Below are 17,050 nucleotides of genomic sequence, written 5' to 3' on the forward strand. Positions count from 1 at the left end.
TCGGGAGGCTGCTGCCGACAACCACCGACAGCAACGCCAGGTTCTAGCATAGGCAGGGCCTAGAAGAGAGGGTGAGATAAGCCCAGAAGACCCAGGCTCCCAGCCGCCTCGCTTCATAAGCCAAGAGACATCTCCCAGGCTGAGCTCTGCTCCTCCGAGCCTCGAGGCCCTGGGGTAAATCCACGAGCAGCAGCTTCCAAGCCTGCACTGAAGGGGGCAGAAACACTGAAGCCAGAGCTCTGGCCTCAGTCATGCACTATGAGTCAGTCAGCCACTGGACTTCCACCCTCGCCTGGCAGGGACGAGCCCCAGGGCTGCACAGTCAGACAGCGCCATGCTTCTAGGCACGGTCCGGCTGCCCTCCACTCCCACTTCTTCTTTCTGCGTTTACAGCCCAACAGGGAAAGGGCCTTTCAGCACCCAAGGCAGCTTAGAGCAGCCACAGACTTTTACAGCTGCCACAGGCACTCGGCACTAACCCCCCTGTGGGCAGAACACGCCCAGGCGACTGCTCTGCAACGGGAATCCGGGGCAGGCAGGGGCTGAACTGGATGGAGCCAGAAAATTGAAAACACAGGAAAATTGGATTCAGGCTACAGAGCAGGCTGTGCACTGCGGTAGCACCAAGGAGCCCCAGTCCCAGACCCCTTTGGGCTAGGCCAGGGGTGGGCAAACTATGGCCTGTGTCCGGCTCATCAGACTTTTTAATCTGGCCCTTGAGCTTCCACCGGGGAGTAGGGTCGGGGGCTTGTCCCGCTCCGGTGCTCCAGCCAGGGAGCAGGGATGGGGGTTTGCCCCACTCCGTGCATGCCGTGGCTCTGTGTGGCTCCCGGAAGCAGTGGCATGTCCCTCCACCGGTTTCTACACATAGGCGCAGCCAGGGGGCTCCTCACGCTGCCCCTGCCCCAAGTCCCGGCTCTGCAGCTCCCATTGGCCAGGAACCGCAGCCAATGGGAGCTGCAGGGGCGGTGCCTGAAGACGGGGCAGCACGCAGAGCTGCCTGGCCAGCGCCGCACCTCCAAGTAGGAGCCGGGGGGGGAACAAAGCCCTGGCTGGGATGATTTAACTGGGAATTGGTCCTGCTTCGAGCAGGGGGTTGGACTAGATGACCTTCTGGGGTCCCTTCCAACCCTGATATTCTATGATTCTAACATGCTGCTGCTTCCAGGAACTGCTTTGAGGTAAGCACCACCCTTCACCCTTCATCACCTCCCAAGCCCCAAACCCTGCTCAAGCTCTGATCCCCCTCCCACCCTCTGAACCTCTCAGTCCCAGCCCGGAGCACCCTCCTGCACCCCAACTCTACATCCCCAGCCCCACCCTAGAGCCCACGCCCCGGCCAGAGCCCTTACCATCACCCCCTGCACCCCAACATCAGCCCAGAGTCCCCTCCCACACCCTGAAACCCTCATTTCTGGCCCCACCTTGGAACCCACACCCCCATCCCAGAGCCCCCTCCCATACTCCAAACTCCTCTGCTCCACTCCCAGCCCCCTCCTGCACCCCAAACCCCGCATCCCTGACCCCACCCTAGAGCCCACACCTCCAGCTGGAGTCCTGACCCCCTCCCGCAACCCAACTCCCTACACCAGCCCGGAGCCCCCTCCCATACACATAACTCCTAATTTCTGGCCCCATCCCAGAGCCTGCACCCCCAGCCAGAGCCCTCACCCCAACCCCCAATTTTGTGAACATTCATGGCCCACCATACAATTTCCATACCCAGATGTGGCCCTCAGGCCAAAACGTTTGCCCACCCCTGTGCTAGCCACCGTACAGACACAGAACAAAGCTGTCCCTGCCACAAACGTGAGAGATGGGCCATTTGGGGGGGCAGAAGAAGTGCAGTGGTAACCTGTGGGTTATTCCAGGAAGCCCATACTCTGCTCTTCCTCCAGCCTTCTTCCTCTTCTCCCATCACAGAAAGCATGTCTCAGGCCGTGAGGGCCAGGAATTTGGGGCATTTTCCAGTCAGTGCCTCAGCTGTCCGCATGCAAGCCCCCAAGGGCAGCGCGAGCTCTCCGTATCAGACCGGCTCTCCTCCCAGCACAGCAGGAAATGTCTCATGTGCAACTCGGAGCAATCACTCCAAAAGTATTCATGACTAACGGGATTCCTGCAGCCCTAAGGCGCTGTCAGACACAGAGCTGAGGAACAGAGCTCACCAGCAAGAGAGTGACCAGTGTACTGCGCGGCCCGGGGGAGTCAAAGCCTTTGAAGGCAAGGCCGTCTTCGGCTGCCTCTTGCTCCCCCACCCCCTAATCTATTTAACTCTGCCGCGCTGGGGGTGCCGCTGCATGCCAGATGCTGGATAGCAGAGAGCCATGCTGTGGGACATGCACAGCTGCGGGCCCACACCTATGCTCCCCCCACAAGACAGGTCAGTGGACCCAGGAAGCTGGCGTCAGGCTGCTGCACTGGGTGGACTGAAAGCATCCATGCTTAACACTGCAAGAACCCCTTTGCCTTGTCCTCATTGCTCCCGGATACTGGCTACATTCAGACAGACCAGCCCACAATGGCTCCTGGGGACCATTGACAAGACAGGGCTAACCGCGCCAAACCTGAGCAGCACAGTGGTTCAGTAGTTCATACCATCCTGTGGGCTCAATCCTTATCCCAGCACCTGGACCCAAAAGCTAGATGGGCCCCCGAGAAGACGCAAGGATGCATAGTCCTGTGACCCCTTTATGAGAGGAGAGCAAGCACAGGATGATCCGAGTAGCCACAAACCCTCCACTCCACATCCTGCAAGCGCTGCCATGCAGGGATCCCCTGGGGAGATGAGCGGCTTGCAGCCCACACGTTCCTCAAACCCCACTGGCATGCAGATCCATTTCTTCCTCAGGTGACCCATACTACTGTGCCATGGAGTAAGCACTGCTCAGCTTGCTGGGCACCTGAGTCTGTTTCCCCCAAGCCCAGGAGCGTGTGGGAAAGTGCTCTTTGCAGCAGTATTTATAATTCAAGCAGCAAAAATGCTCTTAAGTGGATTAGGAAAATGCAAAAGGACAAACACACAAGCAAGCTGCAGAGCAACAGGAAGTGGCTCTAATCACCTCCTGTCCCTTCTGGATGGCAGAGGCCCAAAGCGGGATCACCCAGCAGCCAGAGAGACCCCAGAAGGAAGTTACGTGCCTGGGGACAAGTCATGGAACGACAGAGTTTGTGAAAGTTCCCAACGAGGTAGGGCAGAGGGTGAACCCAGCTACCCCAAAGCATGCTGAAGCCCAGGGCTTGGCTGCTCGTTCCCACACTTGGGAGCCCTGGGAGCCACTCCACAAGACAGTCTGCAGTGCCAGGTTTCCCCTTCCCAGAACCTGCAACTTGCTGAGAGCACCCAGTGCCGCTCAGGGGACTTTGTCCTCAGAGGTCCCGCGGAAGGCCCCTCTCCAGGACCAGCAGCGACAGGCACCAAATCCAGGGAGACAGGCGTGCCAGCTGCTCCACTAGAAGCTGAGTATTCCAGGGGCGAAGGGGAATTCGGGCACTCCCCGCCACCGGCTCTGGCATGCTGCAGTTGCCTGGATGGGTTAGGTTACACTCTGTCCTGCACTCTCCTCTCTTCGGCTGAGAGAAACATGGATCAGGCTGAGTCAAGGTCTGACAATGGCCCCCCAGTCTGGAGCTGGGGAATCAGCCTCCCAGTCAGGGGGAGAGGGGAAGGATTAGGAATGGAGACACACACCCCTGCACTGGCCCGAGACAATACCCTGCAGGGACTGTTCTTGCCCTGCCTCCCGGGGAACAGCCAGCTAGACCCAATGGCACTTTCCTGTCCCTGCCCTCTGAGGACACGGCCAGCTAAGCCAGCTGTCGGAGGCAGCATTGGCTTTCTCCTGGAGGGCTTGGGCAAGGGCAGCCAAAGCTGCCCCCTGTGACGCTTCAAAGCAAACCAGCCCCTCCAGCCTGACGCCCAGCACTCCGGCCCCCTCCGAGGAGACAGGCAGCGCTCAAAGGTTCCGATTCCTGCACCCGTCAGCTCCCCACACCTGGGCCTGCCTTGGCATGGGGTGAGGTGAGCTCTTGAGGTTCCTCCCAACCCGACCTCTCTCTGATTGCTGCGATTCTGTGACTGGTTACAGGGCCGGCTGCAGCACTGCAGCCTGGGGGCGGCTGCCCGGCCTTCCACCCAGAGCACGCAGCCACTTCCAACACAGGGTGGGGGGGAAGAGTAGATGAGGCAGGCCCTAAATGGCAAATGGGTGAAAACTCTTTGGGCCTTCAAGCTTTAATAGCCAGAGCCCGCACGTTGGATGCCCTCTGCAAGTGCCCTCCTGCGCGTCAATGAGAAGTAATGCCCGCCAAGGACATAGATGCCAGAAAACACAAAAGCAAAAGGCCTTCAAAGCGATCACTAATCGGTTCAGAGGCTGCCCAGAAACACACAGCCTGCATCACCAAATTCCCCTCATAACTTACAAAGCTTCTATTAATATAACCAAGGGGAAGGAAGGAAGGAAAAGAGAACCCAGTGTGTTATCTTGTCTGGCCTGGGCAAGTGCCATCTAGTTTAAGGAAGACTCACCCACTGGCCTCCAAACCTAGCCCCAAATGGGAAGCGAAGGCCCAGATCCTGCGCCTACCTGCATCACAGTACAGCTGGAGCCCTTAACTTGGGGATACACTTAAAAGTGAGCTGCAAAGGTAAACTCCCATACATTTATATACACACACACACACACTTACTTTGATTTTTGTCTGGCAGGTTCTCGCATCTTGATTTTTGTCCTTATAAATATCAGAGTGTCAAGCAAGGCTGGTCTTTCCTTTTTCACTGGAAAACTCAAATGTGGCCTGGGAGTTCAGGTAACCCTTTAACAAAGGGGCTGGGATGCTGACTCCTTAGCAAGGAGAGCTTGGGTCACAGGTTTTCAAAGAGGCGGAATAAAGATCACTTTCCATCTCACTTAATTGGATTCTCCTTCCATGGACACCCTGATGTCCTAAACCACCCAGCTCTCCAGTCAACCACAGAGTCAAAGAATTTCAGGGTTGGAAGGGACCTTAGGAGGTCATCTAGTCCAACCCCCTGCTCAAAGGAGGACCGATCCCCAATTAAATCATCCCAGCCAGAGCTTTGTCAAGCCTCACCTTAAAAACTTCTAAGGAAGGAGATTCCACCACCACCCTAGGTAACGCATTCCAGTGCTTCACCACCCTCCCAGTGAAAAAGAGTTTTCTAATATCCAATCTAGACCTCCCCCACTGCAACTTGAGACCATTACTCCTTGTTCTATCATCTGCTACCACTGAGAACAGTCTAGAGACATCCTCTTTGGAACCCCCTTTCAGGTAGTTGAAAGCAGCTATCAAACCCCCCTCATTCTTCTCTTCTGCAGACTAAACAATCCCAGTTCCCTCAGCCTCTCCTCATAACTCATGTGTTCCAGTCCCCTCATCATTTTTGTTGCCCTCCGCTGGACTCTTTCCAATTTTTCCACATCCTTCTTGTAGTGTGGGGCCCAAAACTGGACACAGTACTCCAGAAGAGGCCTCACCAATGTCAAATAGAGGGGAACGATCACCTCCCTCGATCTGCTGGCAATGCCCCTACTTATACAGCCCAAAATGCCATTGGCCTTCTTGGCAACAAGGGCACACTGTTGACTCATATCCAGCTTCTCGTCCACCGTAACCCCTAGGTCCTTTGCTGCTGAACTGCTGCCTAGCCACTCGGTCCCTAGTCCGTAGCGATGCACGGAATTTTTCTGCACTTGTCCTTGTTGAACCTCATCAGATTTCTTTTGGCCCAATCCTCTAATTTCTCTAGGTCCCTCTGTATCCTATCCCTACCCTCCAGCATATCTTCCACTCCTCCCAGTTTAGTGTCATCTACAAATTTGCTGAGGGTGCAATCCACGCTGTCCTCCAGATCATTAATGAAGATATTGGACAAAACTGGCCCCAGGACTGACCCTTGGGGCACGCCGTTTGATACCAGCTGCCAACTAGACTTGGAGCCATTGATCACTACCCATTGAGCCCGACGATCTATCCACCTTATAGTCCATTCATCCAGCCCATACTTCTTTAACTTGCTGGCAAGAATACTGTGGGAGACCGTATCGAAAGCTTTGCTAAAGTCAAGGAGTAACACGTCCACTACTTTCCCCTCATCCACAGAGCCAGTTATCTCGTCATAGAAGGCAATTAGATTAGTCAGGCATGACTTGCCCTTGGTGAATCTATCTGACTATTCCTGATCACTTCCCTCTCCTCTAAGTGCTTCAGAATTGATTCCTTGAGGACATGCTCCATGATTTTTCCGGGGACTGAGGTGAGGCTGACTGGCCTGTAGTTCCCAGGATCCTCCTCCTTCCCTTTTTTAAAGATGGCTACTACATTAGCCTTTTTCCAGTCATCTGGGACCTTGCCCAATCGCCATGAGTTTTCAGAGATAATGGCCAATGGCTCTGCAATCACATCCGCCAACTCCTTTAGCACTCTCAGACACAGCGCATCCAGCCCCATGGACTTGTGCCCGTCCAGCTTTTCTAAACAGTCCCAAACCACTTCTTTCTTCACAGAGGGCTGGTCACCTCCTCCCCATGCTGTGCTGCCCAGTGCAGCAGTCTGTGAGCTGACCTTGTTCGTGAAGACAGAGGCAAAAAAAGCATTGAGTACATTAGCTTTTTCCACATCCTCTGTCACTAGGTTGCCTCCCTCATTCAGTAAGGGGCCCACACTTTCCTTGACTTTCTTCTTGTTGCTAATACCTGAAGAAACCCTTCTTGTTATTCTTACCATCTCTTGCTAGCTGCAACTCCAAGTAGGATTTGGCCTTCCTGATTTCACTCCTGCACTCCTGAGCAATATTTTTATACTCTTCCCTGGTCATTTGTCCAATCTTGCACTTCTTGTCAGATTCTTTTTTGTGTTTAAGATCAGCAAGGATTTCACTATGAAGCCAAGCTGGTGGCCTGCCATATTTACTATTCTTTCGACACATCAGGATGGTTTGTTCCTTGAACCTCAATAAGGATTCTTTAATATACAGCCAGCTCTCCTGGACTCCTTTCCCCCTCATGTTATTCTCCCAGGTGATCCTGCCCATCAGTTCCCTGAGGGAGTCAAAGTCTGCTTTTTTGAAGTCCAGGGTCGGTATTGTGCTGCTCTCCTTTCTTCCCTGTGTCAGGATCCTGAACTTGACCATCTCATGGTCACTGCCTCCCAGGTTCCCATCCATTTTTGCTTCCATGTCCCCCGCGATAACTCACTCACTCTCTAACACACACACTAAAGCATTTAGTTTGGCGAACACCAGAAGCCCCTTTTGAGCTCTCTGTAGTCATCATAAAATGGGGGAAAGTAGCACAGGCCTAATTACTTTCTCTGTGCAGGTCCCCTTTCAAGAGGGTTCTCACAGTAGCTGCTTTCAGCTCTCAAGGGCCATGAAAATGCTTCTTGGTAATTTAAGAATGAGGAACCCCTCAGCTGATCTTGCTGGCACACACAAGCACAGAGAACTCGAGGTCACAGCCCTGAATTTCAGAAACATCCCATCACTGCAATAGCTTTACTGTCAAACCAAACCTATCCGCTGCATACTTTCCTCTCTGGCTGGACTCTTCTGTGCCATGCCTTAGCTACCAGCAAAGGATTAAACAGGCCCAGCATCAAAAGCAAGCCGGGGAGGGTGGGAAGGGGGGCAGGCAAGCTGCAAGGAGCCGAAACCTTTCATCTGTAAATTACAGCCTACCAAGCTGAGGAAACTCGTCCAGCACCAGCCTCTGAAACCCACACTGGTTATTACCCAAATAATGCAACTCGCTGGACACAAGAGTCCCGCAGGCAGCGAGGAAATCAAAGCCAATTGGCACCCAGAGCGGTCCCTGGGAGCTGGAGCCTGATCACTCCTTTCCAAAGGAGGTTACAATTACTCGGCAATGATAGGGAAAATGACGATGGCCCAGTGTCCCCCGGGCCCGAGTGCCCCCCTCCATGCAGGGGTGTGCCCCCCCATACAAGGATGAGGGGGGAGGGTCCCCGTGGGCCCCCCCATAGAAGGATGAGGGGGGAGGGTCCCCCGTGGGCCCCCCCATAGAAGGATGAGGGTCCCCGTGGGCCCCCCCATAGAAGGATGAGGGGGGAGGGTCCCCCGTGGGCCCCCCCATAGAAGGATGAGGGGGGAGGGTCCCCCGTGGGCCCCCCCACAGAGGGGTGCGGGGAGGGTGGAGAGGGGACTGGGCAGCGGCCGCGGGAGCAGTGCCCAGCGCCGCCAGCGAGCCCAGCCCGGCCCGGCCCGGCCGCTCCCCCCCAGGCCCGGCCCGGGACCCCCGCAAGCCCGGCCCGGCACTTACATGGCTGCAGCAGCCGCTCGCTCCCCGCCCGGCGGCCAGGCCCGAGCAGCGCGGCCCGCAGCCACCGCCTCCTCCAGCCCCTGGGCGGGGCCCGCGGCAGCGACTCTCGCCCCCGGCCCGGCCCACGCCGGGCCCGGGCTTCAGCGGGCCGCGAGCCGGAGCTGGGCTCGGCCCCCCGCGCAGCCCCTCACCCTGTCCGGGGGGCTCTGATCTTCCTGCCCCGCCCGCTGGGGCGCAGCGACCCCAGGCCAGGCCCCCGCTGGGCCGCGGCACGTCCGTGGGGCGGGGGCCAGGGCCCGATTCCTTCACAGGATCCGTGGGGCCGCGGCGTGTCCGTGGGGCAGGGGCCAGGGCCCGATTCCTTCACAGGATCCGTGGGGCTGCGGCACGTCCGTGGGGCGGGGGCCAGGGCCCGATTCCTTCACAGGATCCGTGGGGCTGCGGCACGTCCGTGGGGCGGGGGCCAGGGCCCGATTCCTTCACAGGATCCGTGGGGCTGCGGCACGTCCGTGGGGCAGGGGCCAGGGCCCGATTCCTTCACAGGATCCGTGGGGCTGCGGCACGTCCGTGGGGTGGGGCTCACTCAGACCCTGACGCCTGCACAGGATGCTCAGGGACATGGTGTGTCCAGCGGGCAGAGGTCAGCTCCTCACCGCCTGCACAAGACCTTCGGTAACGTGGCACCCAATGAGTTCAAGTTACCACTGTATCAAACCCATCTGCCCCATTACTGCAGTTAAACTGGCCTATGCCCAAGGGCCTGGGGGGTTGACTTGCCCTCCCTTATCACTGCATAACCTGGGGCAGGCATACCAGTGCTAAAACCCCCCGCCCCCAGCGCAGGGCAGGCCTCACCGCAAAGGAAAGCAGCCATTCCAGTGCCAACATGGGTCTGGACTCGGGGGTGGGTAATGGAGTGAGTGGACGCCCTACCTCTGTCTTTCCTGGGGTCTAAGTGGGATCTGGGATCTGATCTGAATATAGCTGGTGTATCTGAGACCCAAACTACCACAGTGCAGCCAGTCCAACCCCACTCCCACCCCAGCCAGGCCTGCAAACCTGTGACTGGCAAGGGCCAGAGCCAAGAGTGAGTTATGGAGGTTTCCCCTTATGAGGGATAAGTATACCTCATCTCTGCTCCAGCCGCTATTTATAGAACTGGCCTCAAACGGTTCACTTTGTTGTTATTACATCTACTGCTGTCTGATTTCCACGTTCCATCGCCCTGCCGGCTCCCCACCCCTATACAGCCTGAAAGGCCAGCACCCATCAGCAGGAGGAATTGCAATATTTCATTTTGATTGACAGGAGATGTCACTATAGCGAGGACGGAAAGACATGTGCGTCTGACCCATCGACTCATGTCCGTCGATGCTCCGGGCCAAGTACATGCACGCAGTGGGCAGCGCAGGCAAGAGAAGATGCCCCCGCCTTGCCAGGAAGACTGGTTGCATGGCAGAGCTAACGCAGCTCAGACTGAAGAGGTGGGCAGGGCCAGGGATGAGACCTTACGAAGCAGCTGGGCACACTGGAGAGAGAAATCATTCAGAGTGCATTGAAATCAGTGCTCCCACACCCCTTCCAGTGGAAGCCATGCCTTCTACGAATGGCTCCCTGTGTCAGACGCTGGGCTTAACTTCCCTGGACAGAACACCCAGCTCCCCCACCCTCTGGGTGTCTTCTCACCTGGCCAGGCAGCCCTGGGTGAGTGGGTTCTAGCCCAAGGCCCGTCAGAAACTCGCCCCGGCTCAGGGACAGAGAGCGGTGCGTTCCACAGCCAGAGAGGAGCAGTGGGGGAGGAGCGGCGATGGACGGGGCTGCTGGTTTGTGAAGCAGAATGGAAACTGGGAATCACTCGGGGCAAGTCTACACTACAAAATTAAACCAACCTACATTAAATCAATGTACAGCAACCGCAGGCATTACTGCGGTGGTTCATGTCCACACGACACCCCATCTGTCGGTGGTGCGCGTCCTCACCAGGAGTGCTTCCACCAATTTAACTGGGTAGGCACTGACAGCTGGAGCCCCCAGCCCTGGGGCTGACAGCCCGAGCTGTCCCCTCTGGCTGTCAGCCCTGGGAGCAGCCAACAGGCGCTGTAGGTAACGCAGTGTCTGCAGACACCGTGCTGCCCTAACTACACCGACCTGAGCATTACGCCTCTCGCGAAGGTGGAGTTTTGACCTTGGTGTAGTGGGTGACTTACATGGGCAGGAACAAAAGTTACCTTACATTGACCTAACTCTGTAGTGTAGACCAGGTCTCAGTCTCCCCTGCCCAGAAATCCTATCCCCGAAATGCCATCAGGTGTAAGTGCAGTGCGCCATGCCCCACCCCTTCCTTCATTGCTGCCTTACTGTCAGGAACTGAACAAACCCTGAGCACCTGCTCTCCCAGAGCCCTGGGATTTGTAGCAATGTCCCTACAATGGAACTCGTCAGGTCGCTGTGAATGCTGCTTGCCTGCAGTGATTTTTGCTGATCAGAACAGGAGCTAGATACAGTAACAACAAAGTGCATGTTCTCCGACCAACACGAGGGCTCCTGAGTGGGAAGGGACAAGTTCTGCAAGGGAGGCTTCAGTGCAGCATTGCTTCCAATACAAACATAGAATCATAGAATATCAGGGCTGGAAGGGACCTCAGGAAGTCATCTAGTCCGACCCCCTGCTCAGAGCAGGACCAATCCCCAATTTTTGCCCCAGATCCCTAAATGGCCCCCTCAAGGATTGAACTCACGATCCTGGGTTTAGCAGGCCAATACTCAAACCACTGACAGCACCTTGCATCCCTAAGCACTTTGCAAGCTGTCTGCATACATCAGCACTGAAATGCAGCACCTCTGGGGCAGAAAGACACTGCACACAACACAGCAGAGGGAGAGGAAGAGGGACTTGCCCAGGGGCCCTGAGGCAAACCCCTATTTGGGCAGAAAGTGCTGGGAGGTTTGCAATGGCTGTGCAAGCAGACCTTAATCTTGCTGTTTTAAAGGGTCTTAAACTGCCTCAACTCAGCATCCTCCCTTCAGCCTGGATGGTGCTGCACCAGTGATCTCCCTCCCAGTCCTTCCTGCCTCAAGGGCTGCTGTGCTGGCTGCTGCCTCCTCTCTTGCATGCAATGTAGCCGCAGTGGATGAAAAGCTCTGTGGGGCTTGAAGCCTGTCTCTCTTTCCAACAGAATGATATTACCTCACCCACTGGATCTTCCTCTCTTGGTCACTATGCTACGGTGCAGCGCACCATACAGGGCCCTGGGTTAGTCCCATAGGGTTGCAGCTGGCTCCGTTGCATAAGGAGAGAGGCAGTGCATTGGGACCCTGGGCCTCACAGCAGAAGGGAGACGTTGGAAAATGAGCTGGGAAGAGGGTGATCAGCGCCCTGGCCCATTCTCAGGAAATGGATAAAATGATGATTTCATTAGCCTGCCTGCTGAGAGGCTGAGCCCCAGCCACCCTCCGTCCACGCACTGCCCCACCAGCTCCCAGACATGCCCACTATCGGGTTTAAGGATCGTCCCAAAGGTGGTAGGTGGCTGAGTAGGGACTAAGGCCCAGATCCGCAGAAACATGTAGGCGTCTACCTCCCACTGACATTAATAGAGCTATGAGGATCTAGGACCAAGCTCAGCAGCTTCCGAGCAGAATGGGCATGATAGTCGGATTCACACTCACTCACTATCTGGGAAAGAACCACACTGGCCCCACCGGGATCACAGAAGCAAACATTGTGCCAACATGATGCTCCAAGCAGGACCAAAAGCCAGACAGCATCTGTGCCACTCACACAGATCTCTAATGTCTCTCTAATGTGCTAGATATGGCTCCTTCAGAGCTAAGCGATGGGGCGCAAATATTCACCTGGAGCACATTGCTGTGTCTCGTTTCCAGGGCTCCCCCCCGAAGACTGGTCCTTGGTGTGCAGCGATCACCAATCTCTCTAGCTCCCCCCCGCCCCGCTCCAGACGTAGCCCTCTCTCCCTGGCACAATGCCCTTAGCACCAATTCAGAGCTAGGGTGCAACCCCTGTTGGATTCTTTCCATGGGAACCCACAAGGGCCTGCAGGCCATGGGAAGGACAGTGGCTTTGCTTGCTCAGAGCCAGATCTTGTGTCCGAAGAAGCTCTGGGCAGCTGTCGGCACCCTTCATGCCTGTGTGTGCCGGGAGCAATTCTGCATGAAGAGCCCCTGTGAGTGCTCAGGACTGAGCCGTTGGATGGCAAGCCCATTACCCTCTGGCATAGCAGCATGGCCAAGGCCTCTCCTATGGATTTCTGGATAGCCCCTCATTAGGAGAATAGTTGAGCTACCAGGTACTGAAGGGGTTAAACTTTGCCCCAGGAAGCAGGATTGGTTGATGCATCAGAGGCCAGGTGGGAGTCCCAAAGCCTCCCACTCCCAAGAGGGTTAACACCCACAGGGGAAAGGGCTAGTCTGGACCGCAGGGGAGTAGCCATGGGTGGGCCCAAATCAGAGCCTCGGGCAGAGCCAATGTCCGAATGGCTGTGGATAAGGAAGAGTAGGTGGCTCTTGGCCGATGTGCGGAACACCATGGCCTCTGCCCAGCGCTCCAAACTTCTCCTGGCTGACTGCCTGCCCCTGACCTGGCTCAAATCGTGCCTGCCCATGGGGCTTCAGGGATCACCCCTCTCCCCGCCCCTAGCTCCCTGCACACAGGTCCCTTTTCTGCACCCAGCTACGCTGTTACACTCCTGACCCTGGCATTCAAATACATGATGCAATAATACATAACATGCAATATCAATTATTTGATGTCACATTAGACCCTTGGGCATTGCTTATCCATCATAAGTTGGGGCCCAGCCAACTTTCCATTCCTAGCTCTGCCACTGCCATGTAATATTTCCACCCTGGCATCTGCCTACCCCACCCTGCCTGCTGGCCATGGTTGGCTGCTGCCCCCAGACAGCAGGCAGGGGAAGGGCGGGTGATAAAACAAAGAAAGGAGAACTCAAGGTTGAAGGAAACAGGGCTCCCTGCCATTACTCACTGGGCCCAGGGCAGCTGCAGCCACGGCCTCATTCCCTCCACTCACCCTGCCAAGGTCCCGTTCTGACTCTGGTTCACAGACTGGGGTCCTGCCCTGATCGCTCTTAAGACAGACCCTGTGCTGAACTCACTAGGGTCCATGGTCATGAGCCCCCGAGGGCCCCTAAACCCCCAGGAGCCCAGCTATGTGGCAGCCCTATTCCATGCAGTGTCCTCCTTGCAATTCATAGAATCATAGAATATCAGGGTTAGAAGGGACCTCAAGAGGTCATCCCCTGCTCAAAGCAGGGCCAATCCCCAATTTTTGCCCCAGATCCCTAAATGGCCCCCTTAAGGATTAAACCCTGGGTTTAGCAGGCCAATGCTCAAACCACTGAGCTATCCCTGGAGAATGCGTGTTAATTCCACCCAACCAAGTCACGCCACGCGCCTACAAGCAGGAACTGATTGAGCCTTGGCAGACAGGCCACTTGACAGCAAGGCCAATATGGGCAGGAAGTGAAGTGATGTGCCTGAGGCCACATGGTCACAAGTCAGGAGCCCCACTGCACTGGTCCCGCTGTTAATCCCACAACGTGACTCTCCAGTGACTTTCAGGGAAAAGCACCAATTGCAGGCGTGCAGCAGTGCCAGACAAGGTGTGCACCACTCACACGCCTCCAGCACAAGCACGCAGTCTGTCGGTCTCCAGAGAAGGAGGGCTCCGCCCCACCCCCATCACGTGCTGCAGCTTTCAGGAGCCCACGCTGCGTGTGTGCGGATAATTATCATTCCCTCCTGCTGGGGCATGTGGCAGGATGAGTCACACGCTTCTCCTGTATCGCTGCCTTGCGATACAGCCAGTGTTTAGGGGGAAGGCACATGCAGCCACACAAGCCAGGCAGCTTCTTCCTCCCAGAAGACTCTTCCTGCTGTGGGGCAATTATAATAGTTACAGATGCAAAGCGACAACCTGATCTCGTTCCTTTTCCATCTTTCCCAGAAATGTTGGCAGAAGCACACGGGGTTCAGAGCTGGAGCTGCCCTTTTTCCCAGTCAGGAAGCTTTCTCTGCTTCCAATCCCTTTTAACAAGGCTCTAACCAAAGAGAAGCAAGAATCCAGATTATCCAGCTCTGTAGGCAGGGCATCCGGGGCTCTTCCTGTCCTTGAATAGCATATTCCTCTTTGATCAGAGGGAGCAGGCCTGGCCTAGGAAGCTGTAGACCAGTTCATCTAAGGTTCTAAAGTCCCCAAGATTGCCGATGGCTGCAGGGCTCTCCAGCAGACTGTAAATTGAAGGCTAGCATGGAGATTCCCACTCAGATTAATGGAAGACACTCCAGCCACACCAAATGCATCAGATAGGTCTCCTGGATTTGATTGGCAGGGATGAAAGTCCAAGCCAGCAAAGAATATTCCTGCAAGCCACATGTTAAGGAGAAGTGGCTGAGATGCCAGCTGCTGGCACAGAAATCTGGTGCCAGCCTTTCACAGCTGATATGTATGAGCTAATGAAACCAGTGCTAGCAGTAAGTCAGACCCCATCAACAGAAACCCCATCGGCTTATCAGGTCACCTGGATCCTTGTGCCCACCTAGAACGGCTTCCGAGGACAGTCTCTTGGAGTGCTTCTTTGCTATTGGTTCTCTATTGCTCACAGTGCCTCCCCCAGCCATGCGGAGGGGGTGCTGCGCTCTCTCTCTGACAGCAGTTTGTTACCTTGAAACATTCCCCGGCTGGATTCTGTAGAGGTCAAAGTCCCTGGCCTGTTCTCCTGGGGGAATAAAGGAGACAGTGACCCCTACTGAGATCCAGAAGAAGCAGCCAGGTCACTCTGCCCACTCCCCTCCAACCCTATCTTTTAATTGTTTGTTTCTGCCCCTATCTGAGTCCAGGACTGAGGCCTGGAGAGACTCTGCTGATCCAGGTCCTCTGCCAAGAAAGATGTTTGACTTGAGCCTTCTGATGGGGGAACAGAAAACAAAGAGAAACTCTTTGGCGCACCCCCAGGAGGACACAGGCCTGTCAGCTGGGAGCGTGTCTGCTGAGAGCCAGCACAATAGCTCGCTGGCATATTGCAGGCCCTGGGACCGATCAATGTTCTAGGATGCTATGCAGCACCGACGGAGCTGGCTAAGCTTTAAAGGGTAACTTTATACTGCAATAATAAACAGGAGTGGTCACATTCCTCCCCAGTGTCACTCCACAGGCGCCCATGGAGCGACACCAGAGAGAAATTTGGCCCCAGGAGCTTGAGCTCAAGGGCCAGGCTCCGGTCTCTGAGCAGTGGGGTAAGATCGGGAGTGGCTACTTTGCAGTCAGTGGGGTGGAATCTGGCTGATGGACCCACGTCTTAGCGCTCAGTCGTTTCTGTGCATGTGCGAGCGACACAGTCTGCTCTGTTTGCTTGTGCTGCTGTGACCAGTGCAGCGCAGACAGGTCCCCGCGGGCCTTCGGCCAGCAGCGTGCATCTGCGTTAAGGCTCGTGCAATGGTGCATTTGGTTAGGAAAGTAAAACCTGCTACCTACAAATAAAAGTATAGGAGCCGGCCTTGTTGCTGGGACTCAGATAACTCTGGCTGCGCTGGGATTCAGAGCAGGGGCGGCTGCCTACGGAATGGGACGCCCAATGGCTTCAAATAGCTGGACATGAGAAGCCAAGATCTTCCTGGAGCCGAGCATCTCCACTGGTAAGGGACAGTAGCTCAACTCAGCTGCACAGCTCTCCACGCCGACTGGCCTGTCGGGCAGATCCACTGGCCTCCCCTCCCACGATGATACGAGATCCCCGTGGTGGAGCTGGGGCTGAGCCTCAGACCCTTTCTCTTCAGTGAGTGGAGGCAGGCAGGGGACTCCCTCAAGAAACAGGGGTGAATGGAGCCTGGTCCAGCCCTTCCCAGATGGATGGACAGACCTTGAGCTGCAGGGCCTTGGAGAGTGAGGGAAGAAGGCTTTGGGTGCAGAGAAGTCCATTCATCAACAGCAAAGAGAGGCTTTCTGGGAACTCCAGAGCTCACGTCTCTTCCCCCCCGCTCCAGCCAAACTGTCCAGCTGCAGGTTGGCGGAGGCTGCGAGCTCAGTGTGCAGTGGAGAGCTGACAGGAGCGGCTGGGGAGGACTTGCCAGGCAGACACCGCTAGCAAGGAACGGGCGAGCGACAGGCGAAGGCTGCCCCAGCCACAGCTCCTCTCAGCTCCGACTGCGCCAGCTGGGCCAGGCTCATCACCCGACAACAGGGGAAACACATGGGCCAGAGAGCCCCTGACCGTGGGAGGCGAATGGCTTTTGGCATCCCGGGCACTGCCCAGCAGGGCTCTCCAGCAGGCTAGCGCAGACCTCACCTGCCCTACCCCATGACACATTCCTGCTCTCCTCCCTCCTGGGGGAACCCCCCCCAGACGGTAGGTAATTTACCCTCCTCCAAGAACAGGCTGGCTAGCACAGGGGCACACATTGGGTCGGGTCGGCAGGGGTTTCAGCATAAAGACCCCCTGAGAGGCCAGGCACTGACTGGCTGGAATCCAGAAGCAGTCCAGCCACACAATAGCAGCTAGTGGCTTAGCCCCCCTCTCTCCCCGGCCTTTGGCTGCTCCGCCCCAAGTGGGGCCAGTGAAAGGGACTTGGGTGGGTCATGGAGCTGGTGACAAACCAGGGGCTTTGACACCAGGTGGCCAGTTCATCTCCAGCCCGGGGCAGCAGTGCCAGCGAATTAGCGACCGCTCTGTGCTCTGGCATCTCTCGGCAGCAAGCATCCCTGGCAGTCA

At 56.3% G+C, this 17,050-nt stretch overlaps 1 protein-coding gene across 6 annotated transcripts in view; it reads right to left on the reverse strand.

Annotated features, from left to right (window-relative positions):
- The window catches only part of RIPOR1 (RHO family interacting cell polarization regulator 1), a 118,465-nt gene that overhangs the window by 84,575 nt on the left and 16,840 nt on the right, over positions 1 to 17,050 (reverse strand). The window contains exon 1 of one of the 6 annotated variants that reach the window (XM_048816421.2): positions 15,007 to 15,031. The exons of 3 other annotated variants lie outside the window; for them this stretch is intronic. In XM_048816421.2, coding sequence (XP_048672378.1) covers positions 15,007 to 15,016 — 10 coding nt within the window. In that variant the 5' untranslated portion in view covers positions 15,017 to 15,031. Of the gene's footprint in view, positions 1 to 8,303; positions 8,471 to 8,494; positions 8,660 to 15,006; positions 15,032 to 17,050 lie in introns of those variants that run through there. 2 more of the 6 variants (XM_048816425.2, XM_048816423.2) reach the window with 2 other exon arrangements.

Source organism: Caretta caretta, chromosome 12, assembly GCF_965140235.1.
Source record: "Caretta caretta isolate rCarCar2 chromosome 12, rCarCar1.hap1, whole genome shotgun sequence".
Taxonomy (NCBI): Eukaryota; Metazoa; Chordata; order Testudines; family Cheloniidae; genus Caretta; species Caretta caretta.